Source organism: Panthera uncia, assembly GCF_023721935.1.
Source record: "Panthera uncia isolate 11264 chromosome A1 unlocalized genomic scaffold, Puncia_PCG_1.0 HiC_scaffold_17, whole genome shotgun sequence".
Classification (NCBI taxonomy): domain Eukaryota; kingdom Metazoa; phylum Chordata; class Mammalia; order Carnivora; family Felidae; genus Panthera; species Panthera uncia.
In genome coordinates this window covers 32,113,771-32,140,060 of record NW_026057577.1, presented here as the reverse complement: position 1 = coordinate 32,140,060, position 26,290 = coordinate 32,113,771, and the positions used below count along the sequence as shown (strand labels likewise).

Below are 26,290 nucleotides of genomic sequence, written 5' to 3'. Positions count from 1 at the left end.
TTTTTTTTTTTTTTAAAGAGAAGCTCAAAACAAAAGTAAATGAAACAGATTATATGACCAATAAATCTTTGCCTCATTTTTTCCTTCAGGAAAAAATACTTGTTTCTGCTCACCAGATCTTTGCACAAAAATGGATAAAATGTAATGGTACATTAAATATGGGTATTTAAAAACTAAAGCACTGTATTATTAAGTTCATTCTTAAATTTATCTTCTTTTTTTCATGTTTTTATTTATTTATTTTGAGAGAGAGCGAGCACACAGGAACAGGGAAGGGGCAGAGAGGGAGAGAGAGAATCCCAAGCAGGCTCTGCACTATTTAGCAGAGGCTGATGCAGGGCTCAAACCCATGAACTGTGAGATTATGACCTGAGCCAAAATCAAGAATCAGATGCTTAACTGACTGAGCCACTCAGGTCCTCCTATTTCTGTTTTTAAAGTTTATTCATTTTGAGAGAGAGAGAGAGAGAGAGAGGGAGGAGAGAGAGAGAGAGAGGGAGGAGAGAGAGGGAGGAGAGAGAGAGAGAGAGAGGGAGGAGAGAGAGAGAATCCCAAGCAGGCTTCGCACAGAGCCCAACTCAAGGCCTGATGCCATGAATCATTGAGATCATGACCTGAGCTGAAATCAAGAGTCGAAGCTTAACTCACTGTGCCACCCAGGTACCTTCTTAAAAGTAATTTCTATGCCCAACATGGGGCCTGAACTCACAACCCCAAGAGTCACATGCTCTCGGGGCACCTGGGTGGCTCAGTCAGTTAAGCATCTGAATTTGGCTTAGGTCATGATCTCACAGCTCTTGAGTTTGAGCCCCGCATCAGGCTGTGGGCTGACAGCTTGGAGCTTGGAGCTTGGAGCATGGAGCCTGGAGCTTGCTTCAGATTCTATGTTTCCCTCTCTCTCTCTGCCCCTTCCCGACTAGCTCTCTGTCTCTCAAAAATAGATAAACATTAAGAAAAAAAAAAAAAAAAAGTCACATGCGCGATCACCTGAGCCAGCGAGGCGTCCTTATATTATTTTGAATATAAAATAAAAGACTTCATTCTTACACTAAATATCAATAATATGGTGCTGAGGGATTTGACTGCTAGAATAGTCAAAAGGAGCTCAGAAAGTTTTGTTGTGACCAACAGTTTCTTTCTTCCTAAGATTAAATTCTGCCTCCTTCTAAGATTTAGCTACACAGTTACACTTTATTTTATCCTTATACAATTCATCAGGAAGACTTGATCAGGACTTTTTGACAATAATTTATCTCAACTGTTCTCAAACACTCCCTAAGTTTTAAATGTAGTATCAGCAGACTATCTAGATGACCAAGTGTAAGGAAGTTATTCTGTCCCTAATGAGATTTTCCTTATTCTCTTAGAAGGTAGGCACTATTAATAGTTTAGCAGCAGGTGACCCAAGTCACCTGAAAAGGGTGGTTAGGAGTTAAGGGAGAGGTTATTACGTTTTAAACAGCTATAGAGAGATAATCCGTATATCATAAAATTCTTCCACTAAAAGTTTACAATCCAGTGTTGTTCAGGACATTCACAGAGTTGTGCAACCATCACTACAATCAATTTTAGAACATTTTCATCATCCCCAAAAGAAACCCATATCCATATGCAATCACTCCACATTTCCCCCAGATCTCTAGTTCTATGCAACCATTATCTATTTTCTGTCTTTATGGATCTATATTTCGTAAAAATAGAACCATACATTATGTGGTCTTTTATATCTGGCTTCTCTCACTATGTTTTCCTTTATTAAAAAAATTTTTTTAGTGTTTATCTATTTTGAGAGAGTGTGTGTGCACACACATGTAAGCGGGAGAGGGGCAGAGAGAGAGAGAGAGAAAATCCCAAGAAGGCTTTATGCTGTCAGGGCAGAGCCCAACACGGGGCTCAATCCCACGAACTGTGAGATCATGACCTGAGCCAATATCAAGAGTTGGAGAGCCAACTGAGTGAGCCAGTCAAGCATCCCTCAGCATGTTTTTAAGGCTCATCTATGTTGTAGTACACATCAGTACTCCCTTTTTATTGACATGGAATATTCCATTGTATGGACATATATTCTATTTATGCCTTCACCAGCTGGTGGGCATTTGGATTGTTACCACCTTTTGGCTATTACAGCTACCGCTTCTACGAACATTCATGCACAAGTTTTTGTATGGACATGTTTTCATTTCTCCTCGATATAAACCAATGAGTGAACTCACATATGATAAGTCTAACTTTTAGAAGAACGACCATATTTTTGAACTGTACCATTTTACATTATTACCAGCAAGATATTTAGGTTCCAATTTCTCCACAATCTCATCAACACTTATTATTTGACTCGCTGATTCTACCCATACTAGAAGGTGTGAAGTGTTAGTTTATTATGGATGTGATTTCCATTTCCCTGATGACTAATGATACTGAGCATCTTTTCCATGTGCTTATTGGCCGTTTGTAAATTCTTTTTAGAGACAAGTCTATGCAGATCCTTTAGTCATTAAAAACAGAAATGGGCTATTTATCTTTATATTGTTGAGTTATAAAGATTTTTTAAAATAATTTTGAATAAATTTCCTTATCAGAGAGATGATTTGCACAAATTTTCTCATTCTTTTTTTTTTTCATTCTTTTTCTTAATGGTATTATTTGCAGCACCTAAATTAGACTTCATTAAATGTAAAATCACCTATTTTTTCTTTTATTGCTTATGCTTTGGGGAGTCTTATTTAACTAAGATAACTTTTCTGAGAAAGGAATGTGATAATACTATGCAGAGCAAAGGGAAATTACTTCAGCATACTGAAGACAACTTCAAAAATGAATTCTATGCCCCAGAGTTCAAACACTTTTAATGAAAAGATCAGCCACTCTCAACTTCGAGGAATTTTGCTGAAATAAAACCACTTTTTCAACTCAAACACCACACTGAAGCAAGTGGAGTGTATGATACCACGAATGACAAAACCAGTATCAAAAAACTTGAGAATGAGTCCACTTTGGAAACCACCGTGAGTCTCTTCACTATATTCTTCTCTAAAGTAGTTTACAATTTCTACTCCACTCACCCAAAAGAACTATTGTGAGGCTTAACTGAGATAATGCATGTTTAAGTACTTGGCCTATCCTGTTTGGTATCAAACACTATAGTTACTCATAACGGACCAATCTGAACAGAATAATGTAAATGGGATTTTTCATCACATGTACTCCTTTTATAATTTATACCATATCTGGCTTTTTAAAAATGTTTATTTAGGGGCGCCTGGGTGGCTCAGTCGGTTAAACGTCCGACTTCAGCTCAGGTCACGATCTCGCGGTCCATGAGTTCGAGCCCCGCGTCGGGCTCTGGGCTGATGGCTCAGAGCCTGGAGCCTGCTTCCGATTCTGTGTCTCCCTCTCTCTCTGCCCCTCCCCCGTTCATGCTCTGTCTCTCTCTGTCTCAAAAATAAATAAAATGTTAAAAAAAAAAAAAATTAAAAAAAAATGTTTATTTATTTTTGAGAGAGAGCACATGCACTAGAGCAGTGGAAAGACAGAGAGAGAGGGAAACAAGGGATCTGAAGCAGGCTCTGTGCTGATAGCAGAGAGCCTGGTGCAGGGCTCAAAATCATGAATCTCAAAATCATGACCTGAGCCCAAGTCAAGACACTTAACTGACTGAGCCATCCAGGCATCCCCCATCTATTTTATATGTAAAGCAATCCCTGTAAAAGGGCCTTGCTTTGATTCCTATTTGATTTTTTAAAATTTTTATTCATTTTTGAGAGAGAAAGAAAGACCGAGCACAAGTGGGGAAGCGGCAAAGAGAGGGGGAGACACAGAAACTGAAGCAGGCTCCACGTTCTGAGCTATTAGCACAGAGCCTGATGTGGGGCTTTAACTCACAAACCAGAAGATCATGACCTGAGCCAAAGTCATACACTTAACCAACTGAGTCACACAGGAGCCCCAGAGCCTTGTTTTGATTCTTAAGTTTAGCAAGCTAAAACCAACATTTTTTTTTTTTTTTAAACGGTTATTTATTTTGAGAGAGAGAGTACATGTGCAGTGGAGGGGCACAGAGAGAATTCCAAGCAGGCTCCTTTTTGTCAGTGCACAGACCGATGTAGGGCTCGATTCCACGTATCATGAGATCATGACATGAGCCAAAATCAAGAGTTGGATGCTTAACAGACTGAACCACTCAGGCACCCCCAAAACCAAAATTCTTAAGCAAAATCAGGAAAAGATTTTAAACATAAGCCAATATAACCTCATTTATTTTTTTGTTTTAATGTATACACTTGTCTTACAAAATTGTTTTCAAGTATGCTCTTTTCTCCTATTTGCTAAATATTATACTCTTTTGTCAATTAGTTTTGTGCCGTAAAGTACAGTCTGGTTCAAATATCCTCCTTTTAGGGACACCTGGGTGGCTCAGTTGGTTGAGCATCTTGACTGTGGCCCAGATCATGATCTCACTATGAGTTCGAGCCCCACATCAGGCTTGCTGCTGACAGCTCGGAGCCCACTTCAGATGCTCTGTCCTCTCTCTCTCTCTCTCTGCCCTGCCCCCCCCCCCCCACCATATATATTCTCCTTTTAAACAATGTTAGAAGATGGTATAAGGGGGGGGCATGCTGTAGTGACACAAAGTGAAACAAAAGGAAAATTATTATCCAACATGTATGATAAGGCCTAATAAATTATTTTAGACAGGATTAAATAAACTGGACATTAAAAATAAACAAATTGTACCTGTCTTCACAAGTATGAGCCAGTTGAAAGACAAAGACAGACAGACAGACAGACACACACACACACCACTATCCCCCCTCATCCTTAGGATTATCTCAAAGAGTAAAGGCTAGATATAAGTAAAACCTCAAATATTTTACCCCAGCAAAATACCCAGAAGGGTTGAAGGATAGAGGTAGGAAGGGGCCAGAACAACTATACAGGCAATATCTGGCAGAAAAGGTTCAAAAGTTTCAAAATGAATACTATAGAAATTGATGAGATACACATAGAACTGCATCTTTTGCGGACAAGTAAGTGTAAACACTGCCTCTTCCCTACAGCATAATTATCTCTTCACACAAAATAACCTTGAGAGAGATATTATTCATTAGTCCCACAGTTCCCTAGAGGCAGGCAGATGGTTATGCAGTTGCATTTCATCATTCCCTTTATTTTTATTTTTTTATTTTTTATATTTTTAAGTTGAGACTGTACACTCAACATAGAGCTGGAACTCACTACCCTGAGATCAAGAGTTTCATGCTCTACCAAGTGAGCCAGACAGGAGCCATTTTATCATTCTTTTTAAATACTTACTATCATCTCCAACAGGACCTGCTGAACACTGTGCTGGGGGGTCCCGTGCCAGGTCATTCAATTCCTTAAAAAAATAGAAAGAAAGGAAATGTATTCAATATATACGTAACTTTTAGCAATTAATAAAATTATCACTCATACCAATATTCTCTATCCCACTAGTGAACTTTGAACAATCCTTAAAAGTCACAGAAGGATAGATCCGTGAATCTTTAGGTTAAAGTATTTGGGATTCTTGAATACAAATGTATGTTTAAAAAGTGGATCATTTTTGCCTTGTTCAGAGTTCAGTAAGTAAATATAAGGAAAGTAAATATGTATTATATACTAAAGAACTACAAAAACTGTTTTAAGGTAAAAATGTAATTTATTAGTTTTCAAAAAAGAAGTTTCAATACCAGTTTTTGTATCTCAAAACTATTAGGTTACACTTGGGACAAGCTCTGGAAGTCATAAATGTTTCAAATGACATGGGACCATCTGACGAGACACTGATAGGTTTTTAGCTGATATAGACAACCAGGGTTCCAAAGGCAGTTGAAAAAACTTAAAAAGGGATATAATGAAAACGCTGGATATATTAAAAAGGCTAAAATAAGAAAGTCCATCATAAAATTTTGTAATCAGAGACAGATCTACCTATAGTAATGCTCTACAACCAGATGCCAGCTGCTTAGCTACTTTCCCATGAAGAACCCACCAACTTAAGATTTGTTACTAGGTGGGGATTCCTAAAAAAACCACAAGGCAGGAAATCATACTCTATTCCTTTTCCTCTTGGCTCGGCATTTGAGATTTAAAACAAGGGATAGTTTTAGATTATGTTTTTAATTAAAAAAAAATTTTTTTAAGTTATCTCTACACTCAGCGTAGGGCTTAAACTAACAACCCCGATAGCTTCTATAGTTGGAGCTTTTAGTTGGAGAAGTTGCTTCTCCAACTGAGCCAGCCAGGCACCCCTGATTATATTTTTAAACAACTACAGTAAAAATAGTAAAATTTAGTATTTTAAAAGTACAATAGGGGTGCCTGGGTGGCTCAGTTGATTAAGCGTCTGACTCTTAATTTCAGCTCAGGTCACGATCTCACAATTCGTGAGTTTGAGCCCCACAAGGGGCTCTATGCTGATAGCACAAAGCCTGCTTGGGATTTCTCTCTCCCTCTCTCTTTGCCCCTCCCCGGCTTGTTCATGCGCACTCTCTCTCAAAAAATAAATAAATAAACATTAAAAAAAAAAGCACAATAAAAACTATTCAGAGCCAGAATTAAACTCATGTTTATGTGGTCAATTAATCTACGACAAAGGAGGCAAGAATATACAATGAGGAAAAGACAGTTTCTTCAATAAATGGAAAACTTGGCAGCTACGTGCAAAAGAATGAAATTGGACCACTTTCTTACACCATACACAAAAATAAACTCAAAATGGATTAAAGACTTAAAAATGTAAGACCTGAAACCACAAAACTCCTAAAAGAAAACATAGGCAGTAAACTCCTAGATATCTGTCTTAGCAATATTTTTTTGGATCTGTATCTTCAGGCAAGACCAACAAAAGCAACTATATCAAACTAAAAGCTTTTATACAGCAAAGGAAACTATCAACAACAAAAAAAGGCAACCTACTGAATATGAGAAGATTTGCAAATGATTGATCTAATAAGGGATTATCCATATCGATATATAGATAATATATATTATATCTCTATATAGATATACATAATATATATTATATCTATCTCTCTCTATATATATAACCTCTTACAACTCAACACCAAAAAACCCCAATCTGATTTAAAAATGGGCAGAGGACCTGAATAGACATTGTTCCAAAGAAGATATACAAATGGTCAAAAGACACATGAAAAGATGCTCAATATCACTAATCATCAGGGAAATGCAAACCAAAACCACAATGAGCTATCACCTCACACCTGTCAGAAAGGCTGGTATTGAAAAGACAAGGCATAACAAGCTGTTTCACTATATGCTAATTTGGATGTAAATTAAAAAAAATAAATAAAAATAAAATTAAAAAAAAAAAAGACAAGGCATAACAAGTGCTAGTGAGGATGCAGAGAAAAGGATGCACTGCTGGTGGGAATGAATGTAAACTGGTGCAGCCACTAAGAAAAACAGTATGGAGCTTCCTCAAAAAATTAAAAATAGAAATATCATACAATTCAGCAATTTCATTTCTGGGTATTTACTCAAAGAAAATGAAAACACTTAACTCGAAATGATACATGCTCCCCTAATGTTTACTGCAACATTATTCACAACAGCCAAAGTATCCATCAACATATGAATGGGTGAAAGACTGATGTGGCACATAAATACATATATATGTATGTATGTGTATATATACACATACATACATACACACAATGGAGTATCACTCAACCACAAAAAGTAATGACATCTTGTCATTTGCAACAACATGGATAGACCTAGAGGGTATTATGCTAAGTGGAATAAATCAAACAGAGAAAGACAAATAGTAAACGATTTCACTTAAATTTAGAATCTAAAAAACAAAACATGAAGAAACAAAACAACACAGAAGCAGACTCATAAATACAGAGAATAAACTGGTAACTGCAAGAGAAGGGGTGTGGGGGAGATGGATGAAATAGGTGAAGGGGATTAAAAGGTACAAACTTTAAGTTATAAAGAAAAATTAAGTCACCGGGATATGAAGTACAAAATAAGGAATACTGCCAATAATACTTTAATAACTTTGTATGGTGACAAATGGTAACTACCCTTATCGTAGTGAGCATTTCATTATGGATATGTCAAATCACTATGTTCTACCCCTGAAACTAACGTAATACTGCATACCAACTATACTTAAATTACAAAAAACTACTTAGAATCTTATTAATGAGTTCTATGAAGATACGATTTAACATTCCAAATATTATATAGTTTTTAATTTGCAGCACTTAGTTATTTCTGTAAGTCCCTTTCTCTGAGTTAACTTATTCAACCAGTCATTTTGGTACAATTATTCTGTACTATACTACCTGGAAGCTTGGAGGACAGAGTATAGAAACAAAGTTCTGTATTTAAAAAAATTATTTTTGGTGATCTCCACACCCAACGTGGGGCTTGAACCCAAGACTTCAAGATCAAGAGTTGCATGCTCTTCTGACTGTGCCAGCCAGGCCCCCCTTGTAGTCTTGTGGTTTTTTGTTTTTTGAGAGAGAGAGTGTAAGTGAGCAAGGGCAAAGAGAGAGACAATCCCACAAGGGACAGAGAGAGAGGCAGAACTCATCTGAAGAGGGGCTCATGTTCACCCGATGCGGGGCTCATGCTTACCAGAAGCAGGGCACGAACTCCCCTGAAGCAGGACTGGAACTCATGAACCTGAGATCATGATCTGAGCTGAAGTCAGATGCATAACTGACTGAGCCAGCCAGGTGCCCCCGCACCCTGTATTTTTTTTTAAAGCACTGGGATTGAGACAGAGATTTAACAGTATTTACTTTCTTTCTTTCTTTTTTTTTTTTTTTTGAAAGATTTTATTTTTGAGAGAGAGACATAGTACATGTAGGGAAGGGGCAGAGAGAAGGAGACACAGAATCCAAAGGAGTTCGAACCCATGAACCGGGAGATCATGACCCGAGCCAAAATTAGATGCTTAACCAACTGCGCCACCCAGGTACCCCAACATTATTTACTTTCTTACCTATCTCAATTTTTGGCTTTTATATTTCTCTGCAACAGAAATTCCCTGCCCATCTCAAGGAAAAAAATAACTACCTGGGGCACCTGGCTGGCTCAGTCAGTTGACTACACACAACTCTTGATCCCCAGGTTGTGAGTTCGAGGCCCACGCTGGGGGAAGAGATTACTTAAAAAAAGAAAAAAATCTATGTGGATGGAACTAGAGGGTATTACGCTAAGCGAAATTAGTCAGAAGGGAGGGGGACAAAACAGAAGAGACTCTTAAATATGGAGAACAAACAGCGGGTTGCTGGAGGGGCTATGGGAGGGGGGATGGGCTAAAAAGGTAAGGAGCACTAAGGAATCTACTCCTGAAATCACTGTTGCACTATATGCTAACTTGGATATAAATTTAAAAATTAAATTAAATTAAATGGTAAAAATAAACAAGCAATTAAAAAAAATCTATGGTACAATTCCCATTCCCAAATGTTGTTTCTTAAATTTTTTTTTTAAATGTTTATTTATTTTTGAGAGAGACAGAGACAGAATGAGTGGGTTAGGGGCAGAGAGAGAGGGAGGCACAGAATCAGAAGTAGGTTCCAGGCTCTGAGCTGTTAACACAGAGCCCGAAGCGCGGGTCGAACCCACGAGCTGTGAGATCATGACCTAAGCTGAAGTCAGACGCTCAACCAACTGAGCCACCCAGGTGCCATGCCAAATGTTGTTTCTAATACAGGTTAGTATAACTAAGAACACTTGCTTAATTTAAAACATAAAAGGTATCTTTTTTTTTTTTAACTTAAATAGCAATAAATTGCTATTAAAATAGAATTTGAACCAAACAAGTTATTCTGAACTCCTACCATGTTCATTAAATGGAATTTTACTTGTGCTTTATCCTTAATATTTTGCTTTCAAGTTGTCTTTTTCCATCCTGAAGGAGGTCAAGGTTTAACATCAAGAGCTAAGATTTACCTAAGTTGAATATAAGATCCATCAGTCCATTTCATGAGCCAGTTATGAAAGAATTATTTTTAAAAACCTCACTCTAAGTTAAGCTAATAAGACATTTAGGTACTGATATGTATAAACCTGAAAAGTATACTCCTAAGTGAAAGAAGTCAGATATAAAAAGACCACATTCTATATTATTCTATTGAACAATGTTCTAGAAAAGGTAAACTTATAGTGTCAGAAAGCAGATAAATAGTTCCAGAGGCTGGAGGGAGGTGGAGCGGACTTACTATAAAAGAACATGAAGAAAATTTGGGGGGTGATGGAAATGTTCTGTATGATAAACTTGGGAGAGACTGCATAACTGTGTATATATTTATCAAAACTCATACTGTATGCTTAAAACTGCTCAATTTTACTGTAAGTTATATTTCAACGTTGTTTTTTTTGAGGAAGCATATATCCATGCATCCATTCATTTTTCTTTTTTTATTTTTGAGAGAGAGATAGAGAAAGAGCAAGTGAGCAAGTGAGCTCTAAAGAGCAGGTGAGGGGCAGAGAGTGAAGCAAAGAGAGAATCCTAAGCAGGCTCTATGCTGTCAGTTTGGAGCCCCATGTGGAGCTTCAGCTTGTGAACTGCGAGATCAAATCAAGAACCTGAGCCTAAATTAAGAGTGTGACACTCACCCAAACAAGCCGCCTAGGTGCCCCTCTTTACTTTTTTTTATTTTCTAAAGTAATCTCTACACCCAACATGAGGCTCGAACTCACAACCTGGAGATCAAGAGTCACATGCTCTTCCTACTGAGCCCACCACGCACCCCCATCCACCTTTCTATATGCATAAAATGCCTCCAACGAATACATAAGAAACTAGTTAACAGTACAGCTGACCCTGGAACTTGGGGGTTAGGGGCACCAACCCCCTACATAGTTGAAAATTTGCATATAATTTTTGAATACCCCCAAAACTTAATTATTTGCCTTCAGGAAGGAAAGCTTGCTTTACCTTTTAAATTGTATAACAAGTCTATTTATTGCCTATTTGAAATAGAAATTATCAGTCTTGAGTGTAAATCTGGATTAAAACAGGTACTAAAAGTAACCATCTAGAGGGTAACTGAAATAGTGGAAACCCAGTTAGACTGAATAAACACAGAAACTATGCAATTTGATGTCTCCGCATCAAGATGAAACTGAAATTGAATCTTAAAATTTAATAAAGGCACCGATCTAGACAGATAACTTACTTTGGCAGAAAAAAATACCCCAATATAACATGCTGTTTTTTGTTTAACAGTTGGCTTTGTAACTATACAGTAATTTCTTTGGCTTTTTATCTTAAAAGAAACAGTATTCAGATTCATCTTATATATCATACAGTAAATTACATGTTACTGGGAATGAAAATAGGGCTAGGACAAAACCCAAAATCAAGGAATCTTTCTATTTACTGACAAACTTCTTCTCTGTAGAAAGATCAACAGAGAAATAAACCATCTATTTAGAAATTTAGGAAAAAGAATAAAAAAGAAACTTTTACAGTTGATAGATTTCTTTCCTTTCTCTTTTAAAGTAGACTCCATGACCAACATGGGGCTTGAATTCATGACCCTGAGGTTGAGTGTTGCATACTCCACCAAATGAGCCAGCCAGGCACCCTAAGAATACTCAATTTCTAAAAAGATTTTATATTCTAACTTTCCTTGAAATCTAAAAAAACATTAAAATAAAGATCTTATGGGAGCCAACTATGGATTTTACTGAACAGTTCTCAATTGAAAAAGTTTATTTGATGCTATATGCTTCTCTTGTTTATAGGTATATAACAAAACTAGTATTTTTAAAGATAAGAGGTTATAAACAATTTTGATATCCTGAAAGTTTCCTAAGCATTTCTGTTCTTAGTTCAAAGAGTCCCATAACCTTATACCAATTAATTTAAGTAAGGTTTAATTCTCTATGGACTTTTAAATACATTTCCTACTACTATCTAAACATTTCTGGGGTGTCGGGGTACCTCAGTGGGTTAAGCGGTTAAGACTTTGGCTCAGGTCATGATCTCATGGTTAGTGAGTTTGAGCCCCACATTAGGCTCTGTGCTGACAGCTCAGAGCCGGGAGCTTGCTTTGGATTCTGTGTCTCCCTCTCTCTCTGCCCCTCCACCACTCACTCCCTGTTTCTCTCTCTCAAAAATAAACATTAAAAAAAAAATCTTTAAACACTTCAATTTAACTAGAAAAATTACCACCCCTCACTTTTAACCATTTGATAATGCCTTTTAAAATGTATAGTTATTTATTTGTTTGAGAGAGAGGGCACAAGTGAGCAAAGGGCAGAAAGAGGGAGGAAGGGAGGGAGAGGGGGAGAGAGAGAACCCCACAGGGGGAGGGGAGGGAGAGACAGAAGTGGGACTCACCTGAAGCAGGTCACCTGATGCGGGGCTCAAACTCACGAATCTTAAGATCATGATCATGACCTGGGCCGAAGTCAGATGCTTAACTGACTGAGACACCCAGGTGCCCACATAATGTATGGGTTTTTTAAATTATTTCTTCAATCCATACACACATGTAAAAATAAGGACACTGTAATGTTCAACACATGAGAACTTACAAACTTCATCAATCTCCAGAGAAAGGAAAATTATCCCTAAAACATGCTTAATTAGGACACCAATTTACCTGCTGACCTCTAAGAACATGGAGATGAACATGACAGATACCGTTCTCATTTGAATTTTCATTCACTACCATTTGATAACTCTTTTTGAGATCCAGATTAGCAGCACATTTCTTGCCAACAATCATTACAAATGCAAAAAGACTTTCATCATCACCTTCTACTACAGAAATGTGGGATGTATGTTTCTTGAATATCCCCGGAAAATGTTCTGGTGCTTGAGGGTCTTATCAACTCTATAGTTAATGTTTCATACAACTTACTTGGTATTTATTAAGCTGAAATATCCCAATGACTAAAGTGGGATTTTCTTCTAAATGTCAGTCTACATGGATGGCTATTTTCTAAGTTTGTAAAGAATTCTAGATGTCCCTCACTTCAATAATCGGTCTACCAAAAAACTGATAGAGATTTTTATGCTGCATATGTTGAAAACTAACCATCTCATGTGTAAGCATAATGACATAAGTTTCCATAGGAATCCTAACAGTTATTCCATAACCTGTTTATGTTCTTGCTGATATGAGTAGGGACAAAATGCAGAATTTGGGTTTTCTAAGGTTTGTGGGGCTTTTTAAAATTTATTTATTTATTTTGAGAGCGAGAACGAGTGGGGAAGTGAGAGGGGCAGAAAGAATTCCAAGCAGGCTCCACATTGCTAGTGCAGAGTCATGCAGGGCTCGACCCCATGAACCACAAGATCATGACCTGGGCCAAAATCAAGAGCCTAACGCCCATCCAGGTGGGCCACCCAGGCACCCCTCAGGTTTTCTAAGTTTTGTGTTTTGTTTTTGTTTTTTTAATTTTTAAAAACTTTATTTATTTTGAGAGAAAGAATGAGAATCCCAAGCAGGCTCCATACTGTCAGTGCAGAGCCTGACATGGGGCTTGAACTCAAGAACCGTGAGATCATGACCTGAGCTGAAATCCAGAGTCGGATGCTTAACCAACTAGGCCACCTAGGTGCCACTCAGGTTCCCTAAGTTTTAACATCTTTTGATGTTTTTTCATTATTATGTTCTTAGGTAAGTTTAAGCAAGTCTTTCAACTTCTCCAGACCAGAGTTTTACAACTATAAAACAAAGAAGTTAAACCATAACAGAAATTTACATAGCATAGGGGCAAATGGGTGGCTCAGTCCACTGAGCATCTGATTCTTGATTTTGGATCAGGTGGTGATCCCAGGATCATGGGATCAAGCCCCACGTTGGGCTTCCTGCTGAGCATAGAGCCTGCTTAAGATTCTCACTCTCTCTACCTCTGCCCCTCACCCTGACTCGTACACGCTCACTCTCTCTTTAAAATAATAAGAATTTAAAAAAAATTAGTTTTAAAAGCTAGACCTCAGTTTACTTTAACCTAACTTTACAAAAGCACAGTTATGGTTTTAAAATACATCAATAGGGGGTCCTGGATGGCTCAGTCAGTTAAGTGTCTGACTTCAGCCCAGGTCATGATCTCACAGCTTGTTGAGTTCAGGTCCCACATTGGGCTCTCTGCTGTCAGTGCAAAGTTGGCTTCAGATCCTCTGTCTCCCTCTCTCTCTGCCCCTCGCCTACTCTATCTCTCTCAGAAATAAATTTAAAAAAAAAAAAAATTTTTTTAATGTTTATTTTTGAGACAGAGAGAGACAGAGCATGAACAGGGGAGGGGCAGAGAGAGAGGGAGACACAGAATCTGAAACAGGCTCCGGGCTCTGAGCTGTCAGCACAGAGCCTGATGCAGGACTCGAATCCATGGACCGTGAGATCATGACCTGGGCCGAAGTTGGACGCTCAACCAACTGAGCCACCGAGGCGCCCCAGAAATAAAATATTTTTTAAAAAACCACATCAACACTAAACACTTCCAATTTAAAAAATTAGTGTTCACATACTGATTCCTTAGAATGAAAAAATATTTTTTATTCCCCAGGGACATCTTTTTTCCTCCAAGCTGCTACATTACTCATTAAATGTACTATATAAACCTAGTATCAAATATAGTACTGTATAGTAATATTTTATGTTTAATTTTTTTTCCCTGTAACTATCAAAAGTTAACTTCCAAATACCTTCACCTCTACCCCTTGAATGCTTAATTACAAATTCCTTAAGTGAAAGACAAGATATATCCTATTCTTTACTCTGTTTCCCAGAGCCTGGAATGTAAGAGGCACTCAAATGCATGAATGAATGGATGAATGCCTAGTACAGTACCACGGAGAACTGGTACTTGAACACTTGCAAATGGGAAGATAAACAAAAGCACATCAACTTCCCAGAGAAGCCTAGTCATTTGGCTTAGTCACTGACAGTGTCAGGAAACAGTCCACAGTAATATACAAAAGATACTGAACTACTGAATTTGAATGGAACGGGTATTTTGGAGTCAGTCTGAATGATACGGAAAAACAGTAAGTTTAAGTATTTCAGCAGCTATCACATAGATGGAAATGTTCTATTATAATTAAGGACAACATTCTTTGTTCATATTGAAGATCAAGAACTTTTTCTAGACTTTATTTTCCTATATGAACTACCATTTACTCATTTCAAAACTTAAAAAAAAATTTTTTTTTCAACCAGTCCAAGATTCTAGGAACAGTCTGCCAGAATACTCTGCACACACCTGCCTCATGCACCTTCAGGCTTCACTTAAATGTTGTCCTTGGAGAGGTGATTCCAGGAAGCCCCCCATTTCCATTCAATTTCTTATTAAATACTACGACGGAGAAGCACAAGCTGCTTTAATAACCCAGTCTAGTTCATATTTATCTCTGTGATTATTTAATGTCTCTCAACATTAAATGAAAGATAGGGACCTGACCTCCATCCAGCCTTTCTGCACAATGCCTGGTCCATGGGAAGCACCAAGTATCTGTTGAAGAATAGTTACAATTACAGAGTAATTTTAAGTAGCTGGAGAAAGAGAATACCATCTTTCTTTGATTGTTAAGACACTTTAAATATATATAATATAATATAATATAATATAATATAATATAAATATATATTTTATATATATATATCTGAAATCAAATTGCATATTACAATCAATGGCATGTCAGCTTAACTGGTAGTATGTTTTCTTTCTTAGTACATACAATAATGGTATACATCTTTCAAATGATGACATCTTAGATTCAACAAAGTACTTGGAAAGGCATTAATATCCTCTGACAGTGTAGCCATCGGATCCTATACCTAGCAAAGTTTAGAATTTTGGCAATCAGGGCCAAAGTAGAAGATGACTTAATAAAAGAGTTAGTTAGGACAGGGGAAGCACAACTCTTCTAGAAGACTACTTACGTAGTAAGCAGGGGGACAAAACATTAGGGAGGTGCACATGGTATCAAAAGCAAAAGAAGTAAACAGCTATGATTTCCTAACAACTCCTGGAGCTGACGAACAGTGGTAGCAAGGTTGTCAGGGCAGGCTAGACTTTATATAGGGAATCTATCAGTGTTTGAAATTCCCTCTCCTTTCAGTTACTGAAGCAGTGGTCAATGCTCTTCAATACTCTATGTCCAAAATGAGGGTGGCCCATAGCCAGATAGATGAGAACAGTCTATGAGCTAACAGACAGTTGAAGCACGTATGCCAAAATATTCCACCACTCACTAAGCTCCAAAGAAAATCCTGAAATGTCAGGAAAAGCCCCCTTCCTAGCATTAGGTAATCAGAATCTTGTATGCTTCACCAGCTGATTCCACCTCATTTGACAACTACATACCAACTAGAAACCTAAAGAATTTATTTTGTCAAAGGTCACTGCCACACTCTTCTATAACGATAATCATGTACCACAGTCCCAAGCTAGAGAAAACAGGGAAATTAATTAATATTAATTATCTTGGTGTATTTCTTTTCAAAAAACATTTTTTTAAATCTTTATTTTTGAGAGAGAGAGAGAGAGAGAGAGAGAGAGAGACAAAGTACAAGCGGGGGAAGAACAGAGAGGGAGACACAGAATCTGAAGCAGACTCCAGGCTCTGAGCTGTCAGCACAGAGACTGACACAGGGCTCGAACTCATGAACCGTGAGTTCATGACCTGAGCTGAAGTCGGACACTTAACTGACTGAGCCACCCAGGTGCCCCTATCTTGGTATATGTCTGTGCTATTTCAAATGGCAGGACAACAGGGACCTCAAAGAGGTAAAAATGACATTCTATTTCCCATTATACCCTGTAAAGCTATGCTCCATCCCCTAAAAAACTCACATGTACTATTTTTAGTAAGTAGTATACGATTAAGTTTTGGTTCTCAGATGTTTTGAAATATATAAAAACTGTTACTTAGAACTGTAAATCCTTGAAATTTAAGAGTATTATTCTCAATGACTTTACTCTTCAATACCAAAGCATAGTCAGTTTCTGTTTAACCAGTTCTCCAACACTAACCTCAGGAGTTCAAAATGAATAATCTGTCCAGTTAAATCAGTCTTCCTAAAGACTGACAATCTCTGTAACATAGGTAACCAAAGTCAACTAAGCCATTAAGTTTTACTATGTTAGAAGACTGGCTACATATTTGCAAAGCTCTCTCATGTGATGATTAAGGCACAGAAAATACAATTCAAATTAAAAACAAACCAAAAAACCAAAACCCAAACCAAGTCTCAAGTCTGCGATTGTATTTTAGAACAGTTATTCAGAATACTAACTTGACAGAATGAGATTTTTGTGTCTCCCTGGAACACTCCAACCTTCAAAACTAGACACTAGACAATATTAACAAAAATGTGAATAGGTACATCTGAAGAAATGTCTTTTCAAAATTACATTTTATGTAAGCTAAGAGACAGGAGCTCTTTGTCCACACTGAAATCACTTGAGATGCCATCCAGTCAAGTATCTCTTACACCATAATAGAAGCATTTATTAGTGTCTTGGGGAAGATATTATAGAACTATGACAAGAAAAATGAACAATTTCTGTTTTCCTATGATGAAATTCACACTCGAGAAGAATTTCCACTTTATCAGGAGCAAGGGTTGAGAAAGGGCCCAACAAAATTCAAATCTATAGGGGCACCTGGGTGGCTCCATTGGTTAAGCCTACAACAGTCAGTTCAGGTCATGATCTCATGGTTCGTGAGTTCGAGCCCCACATCGGTCTCTCTGCTGTCAGTTCAAGAGCCCACTTCAGATCCTCTGTCTCCCTCTCTGCCTCTCCCCCACTCTTTTGCACGTGTACTCACGCTCTCAAAAATAAAATAAATATTAAAAAAAATTTCAAATCTATAGTTAGGCTGGGGAAAGGTTTATGAACAATGAATATTACCTGTTTTAAAAACATTTTATACCTTAATATTAAGAACAAAGTATAACTCTCAGAGCCAGTATTTTTTTTTAATGTTTTTTTTAAGGTTTATTAATTTTTCAGAGACAGAGACAGAGCATGAGTGGGGGAGGGGCCGAGAGAGAGGGAGACACAGAATCTGAAACAGGCTCCAGGCTCTGAGCTGTCAGCACAGAGCCCAAGGCGGGGCCCGAACCCATGGATGACAAGATCATGACCTGAGCTGAAGTCAAGACGCTCAACCGACTGAGCCACCCAGGTGCCCCTCAAAGCCAATTTTTAATATGGCATATCTGACCTATTAACCTACAGGGAATGTTTAACCCATATAATCATTACAGTGGGGCTACTGAGGATTCGGGAACATTTTTGAGATTAACAAAGAGGAGGTGGCAAGCAGCGAAGCAGTTCTTTGGTATGACAATAGGGAAAGTATGAAAATATTACCCATCAAATAAAAAAAATACAACCTCCTCGGCCTCAAGTTTCTCTCTTTTTTTTTTAAGTTTTTATTTAAATTCCAGTTAGTTAACATACAGTGTAATAATAGCTTCAGGTGTGTCCTCAAGTTTCTTAATACATGTGTGCTATTGGGGCGCCTGGGTGGCTCAGTCGGTTGGGCATCCGGCTTCAGCTCAGGTCATGATCTCGCGGTCCGTGAGTTCGAGCCCTGCGTCGGGCTCTGTGCTGACACCTCAGGGCCTGGAGCCTGTTTCAGATTCTGTGTCTCCCTCTCTCTCTGACCCTCCCCCGTTCATGCTCTGTCTCTCCCTGTCTCAAAAATAAATAAACGTTAAAAAAAAAATACATGTGTGCTCAAGATCATGAGTTAAGTCGGAGTCTCGGTAGGAACAAATCTGGTAGTATGAAATTCTTTCTTCCTGTAACTCAAATTTTATCCAACAATTTCCAGAACACACAGGCAACCAAGAAGAGAACCACCTCTTTGATTTTTAATTTTTTAAAGTCTTACAGGAAAAATTTAAAGAATATAAGGTGAAAAACACAAAAGGGCCCAGTAATTACATTTTAATGCTACAAGAAATCATTTAATTCTAGTACATACAGAGCTTTTTAGAAATTACATACTAGTGGGGTGCCTGGGTGGCTCAGTCAATCAATCAACCAACTCTTGGTTTCAGCTCAGATCATGATCTCACGATTCATGAGTTAGAGCCCCAGGTAAAACTCTGAGTGTACAGTACAGAGGCTGCGTGGGATCCTCTCTTTCTCTCTGCCCCTCCCCTGCTCGTGCTCTATCTCTCTCTCAAAATGAATACATAAATGTTAAGAAAAAAAAAAAAGGAAATTATATACTAGTATCTTTTATCTTTTTAATTCATTCCCCTTAGTTTCCCAGCACTAGGTTACACAGAGCAACTTGGGAGAGTGGGAGGATGGAGGAAATGATGGGGAGATGTTGGTCACAGTATTTCAAGTTATAAGACGGACAAGTTGTGGAGATCTAATGTACAGTAAGGTGATTACATTTAGTAATACTGTATGATATACTTGAAATTGCCTAAGATTGCCTAAGACAGTGTATCTTAAATGTTCTCATCACAAAAAAGAAATGGTACTTATGTGGCATGTGGAGGTGGTTAGCCAATACAATGGCAGTAATCATTCTGCAATATGTAAGTGTATCAAATCGTCACTGTATAGCTGAAACTTACACAATGTTATAGGGTGCCTCGGTAGCTCAGATGGATAAGGCTCTGACTCTTGATTTTCTTGATTTACGCTCAGGCCAAGATCTCATGGTTCATGGGATCGAGCCCCACATCAGGCTCCGCAGTGCCAGCACGGAGCCTGCTTAGGATTCTCACCCTCTCTCTTGCTTGCTGGCACTCTCTCTCAAAAAGTAAATAAACTTAAAAACAGTATTAAATGTCAATTACATCTCAATAAAGCTGGAGAAAAAAGAAAAAATAAAGCAATTTAGGACGTTACTCTGACAGGAAAAAACCAGGCCCCAAATAAATGGCTACCTTTTTCTGCAAAACAATCATATTTTTAGGTTTCACTCCAACAAACCTTTTCCCTTCCCGTCTACTTCTCTCTTCCTTCCTCCTACTGACAAATCTTCAGAAAAACTTTTTTCAATTAACATTTGGAAAATGTTAATTTAATATCACTCAACCATAAGAATTGTTTTTAATGAATCCAAAACCACAAAATTCTACTAAATTAAATTCTTAACACATGGCCTTATCCAAGAAATAAACACATTATTAAGACAACATTTACTATAATTTCCCCTGCAGTAAATAATCTCCAAACATGGCTATCAACAATTTCTCCCTCCCTATAAGAACACACTACTCTTCTTATCAAGAAATCATCTCATAACTACCCTATGACCCAGCAATTGCACTACTAGGCATTTATCCAAGGGGTACAGGTGTGCTGTTTCGAAGGGACACATGCACCCCATGTTTATAGCAGCACTATCAATAATAGCCAAAGTATGAAAAGAGCCCAAATGTCCATCGATGGATGAATGGATAAAGAAGATGTGGTATATATATATACAATGGAGTATTACTCGGCAATCAAAAAGAATGAAATCTTGCCATTTGCAGTACGTGGATGGAACTGGAGAGTATTATGTTAAATGAAATTAGTCAGAGAAAGACAAAAATCATTATGACTTCACTCATATCAGGACTTTAAGAGACAAAACAGATGAACATAAGGGAAGGGAAACAAAAATAATATAAAAACAGGGAGGGGGACAAAACAGAAGAGACTCATAAATATGGAGAACAACTGAGGGTTACCGGAGGGGATGTGGGAGGGGGATGGGCTAAATGGGTAAGGGGCACTAAGGAATCTACTTCTGAAATCATAGTTGCACTATATGCTAATTTGGATATAAATTTTAAAAAATAAAAAATAAAACAAGTTAAAAAAAAAAAAAAGAAAGAAATCATCTATTTCCCTTCCTCTAGAATGCTGGCTAGCTATCCATCTTGGTTGACCAAAAAAATAGACCAATTGTGATACTGTGTCAGTTTTAAGTCTATTATTTAAGAGGCCTGACAGCTTTCCTTCTTTTGCTCTGAGCCACCACATAGGAAGTCCAGGCCATCTTGCTGGAAAGACCCTTTGAGGGCTGAGGATATACATTTCAGCCAACAGTGAGCATCAAGTCCCCAGACCTGTTAGGGGAAGTCTTTAACCTTCTAACTCTGGTGATAGCGGACTATGAGCACAAAAATGGCCCTAGCTGACAAAACAGGAAACAAAACTGTCTGATCAATCCACAGAATCCCGAGAAATAATAAGTCATTGTTTTAAGGCACTAAGCTTTAGAGTCATCTTTTACACACCAAAGCTAACTGATAAATACCCCTATATAGTCTCTAAAGAGAATAGGACTCTGAATAATAGATCCTTGCAAAAATTATTACCATAGCAGTTTCTCAGCAAGAACACTCACAAATTTCTAATTCTGCTAAATACTAAAAAACAAAACAAAAAACAAACAAAAACCTCAACAATCCACAACTGCCTTGCTACTGAAAGCTACTTGGTTAAGAGAAATATTTTTAATATTTTAAAATATTGTTAAGAGTGGGAAGATAAAAGTAGTTTATTTCAAGTGATCCACTTTCCTCCAGATCTGACATCCTTATATACTGTCCAGAGTCCTTTACAACACCAAACAATAATTAATCTTGGTAGGTATAAATATTCATCTAAAGTCTTCAATGAGGTTTTAAATAATAAGCTAGCCATCTTAGCTAAATATAGAAGATAGCTGTTTTTAAATGTTATATATTGATCTAGAAGAAAACTATTAACTATTTTTAGAATATTGTAAGTGTCCAATACTTTTATCTGCTACATAAAAATGATTAGATCTATTGTACTCTATGACTTTTGAAGTACCTGTTCCTTTAGAGTTACAACTCCTAGAAATATGAATTTTGGTCTAATAATTATAGCATGTGTTTAGAAAGATATATAGGAAGAACCAAAGTATCTCAAATTTCCAGGCAAAGTGACAGATTCCACACGTAACTTTTACTCTCTCCAAAATCCTATTAAAATGAGAGTCAACAGATTTTTTTTTTAATTTTAATTCCAGTGTAGTTAACATACAGTATTATATGTTTCAGGTGTACAATATAGTGATTCAACAATTCCATACGTAACTCAGTGCTCATCAATGTTAAGTGTATTCTTAATCCCCTTCACCTGTTTCACTTACCCACCTACCCATCTCCTCTCTGGTAACTTACCATCTGTTTGTTCTCTATATTTAAGGAGTCAACAGATTTTTTTTTCTTAAGGCTTAAACCCAGGAGCACAAAAGAATGGTGGACGGAACAATAGCAAAAAAATTTTGGGAAGATAAAAAACAAGAACAACAAGTGTTAGTGACTTAGCAGTCCCAAGAAGGTAAATCCTAATTTATGGGAAAAAGTCAAGGAATCAAATTTATAAAGGCTCACAAGTTGATGGTACAAGCAACTCCTGGAAGCAGCATTACAAACAGGACTGTTTTCAAGTCTGTTTAAGGAGACAAAGATACAATTAGCAGTATCTAGAGAGTGGGGGACAGTATATAGGACAAGGGATATGTTTTATTCAACAAATAAGTGTAAAAAAAGGGAAGACAACTATATATTAACAAAGACTTAGAAGACATCAACCAAATGCAATTAGTTGAATTTGTTTTAATTAAAAAAAATCAAATGTAAAAGATACTTAAAATCTCATTTGAAGGAGAAAAATTTTAAACCTGACATTTGATATCACAATATTGTTCATATTCTACATGTAACAACTACAGAAGTGCCTGGGTGGCTCAGTCAGTGGAGCATGCCACTCTTGATGTGGGGGTTGTGAATCTGAACCCCATGATTACTTAAAATATCTTTTTTTAATTTTTAAAAATATTTACTTATTTTTGAGAGAGAGAGAGAGAAAATGCACGCAGTGGGTGTGCAGAGACAGAGAATACAAAGTGGGCTCTGCACTGAGAGCAGAGAGCATGATGTGGGGCTTGAACTCACGAACTGTGAGATCATGACATGAGCCAAGTCAGATGCTTAACTGAGTCACCCAGGAGCCCCAAGAGGTTGGTTACTTACTTATTTATTTTTGGTGGGGGGAGGGAGGGAGAAGAGGCAGAGAAAGAGGCGGAGGGAGGGGAGGGAGGGAGAAGGGGGAGGGGGGAGAGGGAGAGAGAGAGATCCAAGTAGGCTGCACACTGTCAGCACAGAGCCCAACACAGGATCGAACTGACGAACTGTGAGATCATTACCTCAGCTGAAACCAAGACCCAGATGCTCAACCAACTGAGAGACCCAGGTGCCCCAAAGTAAAATCTTAATAATAATAAAAAAAAAGATGTGATAACTGTACCATGCACATGATTTTTAAAGAATTCTTGTCTCAGGGTTTTTCAAACTGGGCAATACTGACATTTTGGGCTGGATAATTCTTTGCTGTTGGGAGCTATCCTATGCATTGCAGAATGTTTAGCAACTCCCTAGCCTCTACCTACTAGATACCAGTAGCACCTACTACTAGCCTCCCAGTTGTGACAAACAAAAATGTCTACAAACAATGCCCAATGTTACTTAGTGGGCAAAATCGCCCAGAGCTGAAAACCACTGTCTTATCTCTTAGTAGTATATTCTGAATTACTGACAAATAAAATGATGTGATATTTGGGACTGGCTTCAAAATAATCTAATGAGGGTGGAAGGGGTAATTAAGAACACAAAATGACAGGTGATAGGGTACTTGGAAATTTATTACAGAATGTTCAATGTTTGTGTATATTTGAAAACTGCGCTGGTTTATTAGACATCTGTTTAGTGCTTTTCTCTGTAGTGTGTTATACCCATATTGAGGGAAATTTTATTTTATTTTTATGTTTTTAATGTTTATTTTTGAGAGAAAGAGAGACAGAGGCAGAGCATGAGTGGGGGAGAGGCAGAGAGAGAGGGAGAATGTAAAGCAGACTCTAGGCTCCGAGCTGTCAACACAGAGCCCAACACAGAGCTTGAACTCACCAACTGTGAGATTATGACCTAAGCCGAAGTCTGACACTTAACCGACTGAGCCACCCAGACACCCCACATAATGAGGGAAATTTTAAAAGAAAAAGTTAATTAGAAAGTTTTGTATCTCGTTAGTTGGGTGTCACAAAGGTTGGAAATCAATGTGGCAATATCTTACAAGGAAAGGCTCACAATCTAGACCAAACAACTCTACTAACTATAAAGAGAAACCCTCACCTACGTGTACCAAGAAACACGTATGGGAATGTTGATGCTTCAGTGTCCCTAGCAATACAAAAACTTGGAAAAAATGTCTATTACAGGGTAATAAATTTTAAAAACTACATTGTTGGCATTTGTTGAAAATGCTTGTCATTTAAAATGTATACTTTTCCAAAAAAAAAAAAAAAAAAGTGTACTTTTCCATCACTTCTTAGGGCCTTTTGGCTAAGATCAAGTGTAAAATGTATACTTTTCCAGGAGTGCCTGGGTGGCTCAGGAGGTTAAGTGGGTAGCTTGGTCAGTTAAGTGTCCAACTCTTGATCTCGGCTCATGACTCAGGGTTCTTGGGCTTGAGCCCCATGTCAGGCTCTGCACTGACAGTACGAACACTGTTTGGGATTCTCTCTCTCTGCCCCTCTCCCCACTGCTTGCACTCTCTCTCTCAAAATAAATAAAGTTTAAAAATAACTTTAAAACTTAAAACTAATAAAAGTATGTCTAGATCACTTCTTTGACTGTGGACTCCTTCAGTGAATGCCTCCCCACTCAAGCCACAAGTCAGAGGTTTATTTTCTGGAAAGGATAAAACAGAAGGTCTTAAGACTGACACAGTCAAAGGCATGGATGATGTACAGAAAACAGGAAGATTAAGTGAACATTTACATACAAACTTTGTTCCTGGTGATTCTGAGAAAACTGGAAGCCAGGCCTGTACTGTCTAGGTGGGAGATTACAAGATCCTCAGAAAAAAGTGCCTAGTACAAAACAAGGAGCTTTACAATTCACTGATATTAATGGTTCATCTAGAGAAATAGCCTAGCCAGCAAACTGTAAACTGAATTCTACAGTTGCCAAACTTCATCCCTGTATGCTTAGACCTTTTCATCAGTTTTCTAGTACCCCACTCTTAATATAAATAACTGACAATAAAGAAATCAGCCATCTGAGGATTCATCTTCAACATCAACTTTAGATAAAGACGAACAGGTGCCTGGGTGGTTCAGTCAGTTGAGCGTTGACTTCAACTTGGGTCATGATCTCAGTTCAAGGGTTCGAATCCCTCATCAGGCTCTTCGCTGGCAACACAAAGACTGCTTGGGATCCTCTCTCTCTGCCCCTCCCCCACTCACACTGTCTCAGTCTTTCTCAAAACAAATAAACTTAAAAAAAAAAAAAAAAGGGACCAGAGACAACAATATCCCATCCGTCAGGAAGGCTATTATTATTACAATTTTTTAAATGTTTATTTATTTTTGAGAGAGAGACAGCGTGAGGAGGGTGAGGTGCAGGGCAGGGGAGGGTGGGGGGCAGAGGATCCAAAGCCAGCTCTGCACAGACAGTTGAGAACCCAAGAGCCCAATACAGGTCTCAAACTGGAGAACTGTGAGATCATGACCTGAACCAAAGTCAGGCACTCAACAGACTGAGCCACCCAGGAGCCCCTCAGGAAGGCTATTACCAGAACCCAAACAAAAAAACAAAAACAGCAAGTAGCAACTTTTGGTCAAGATAAGCTAGAACCCTTGTGAGTGGGAGTGTAAAATGGTACAGTCACTGTGGAAAACAGTATGGTAGTTCCTCCAACAATTAAAAGTAGAATTACCATAATTACACATGATCGAACAATTCCAGTTCTAGGTATAAACCTTAAATAACTGAAAGCACAGTCTTGAAGAGTTATCTGTATACCCATGTTCATGGCAGCATTACTCAGAATAGCTAAAACAACCCAAGAATCCATCACCAGATGAATGGATAGGCAAAATGTGGTATATATGTACAATGAAGCATTATTTGGCCTTGAAAAGGAAGGATATTCTGACAACATGGATGAACTTTAAGAACATTAAGCTAAAGTGAAAGAAGTAAGTCACACAAAGATAAATACTGTAGGATTCCAATTATATAAGAAACCTAGTTGGGGCGGCTGGGTGGCTCAGTCGGTTAAGCGTCCGACTTCGGCTCAGGTCATGATCTCACGGTTTTTGAGTTCGAGCCCCTCATCGGGCTCTGTGCTGACAGCTCAGAGCCTGGAGCCTGCTTCCAATTCTGTGTCTCCCTCTCTCTCTCCTCCTCCCTTGCTCATGCTCTGTCTCTCAAAAATAAATGAAACGTTAAAAAAAAAAAAAGAGAAACCT

General features: G+C 37.9%; 1 protein-coding gene across 3 annotated transcripts in view; it reads right to left on the bottom strand.

The window, feature by feature from the left end:
* The window catches only part of UBE2D2 (ubiquitin conjugating enzyme E2 D2), a 53,601-nt gene that overhangs the window by 11,935 nt on the left and 15,376 nt on the right, over positions 1-26,290 (bottom strand). Inside the window, exons 2-3 of one of the 3 annotated variants that reach the window (XM_049649353.1) lie at positions 15,433-15,483; positions 5,314-5,377 (exon numbers count right to left, since the gene is read on the bottom strand). In XM_049649353.1, the coding sequence (XP_049505310.1) occupies positions 5,314-5,377; positions 15,433-15,483 (115 nt within the window). Of the gene's footprint in view, positions 1-5,313; positions 5,378-15,432; positions 15,484-22,370; positions 22,429-26,290 lie in introns of all 3 variants that reach the window. The other 2 variants (XM_049649356.1, XM_049649354.1) reach the window with 2 other exon arrangements.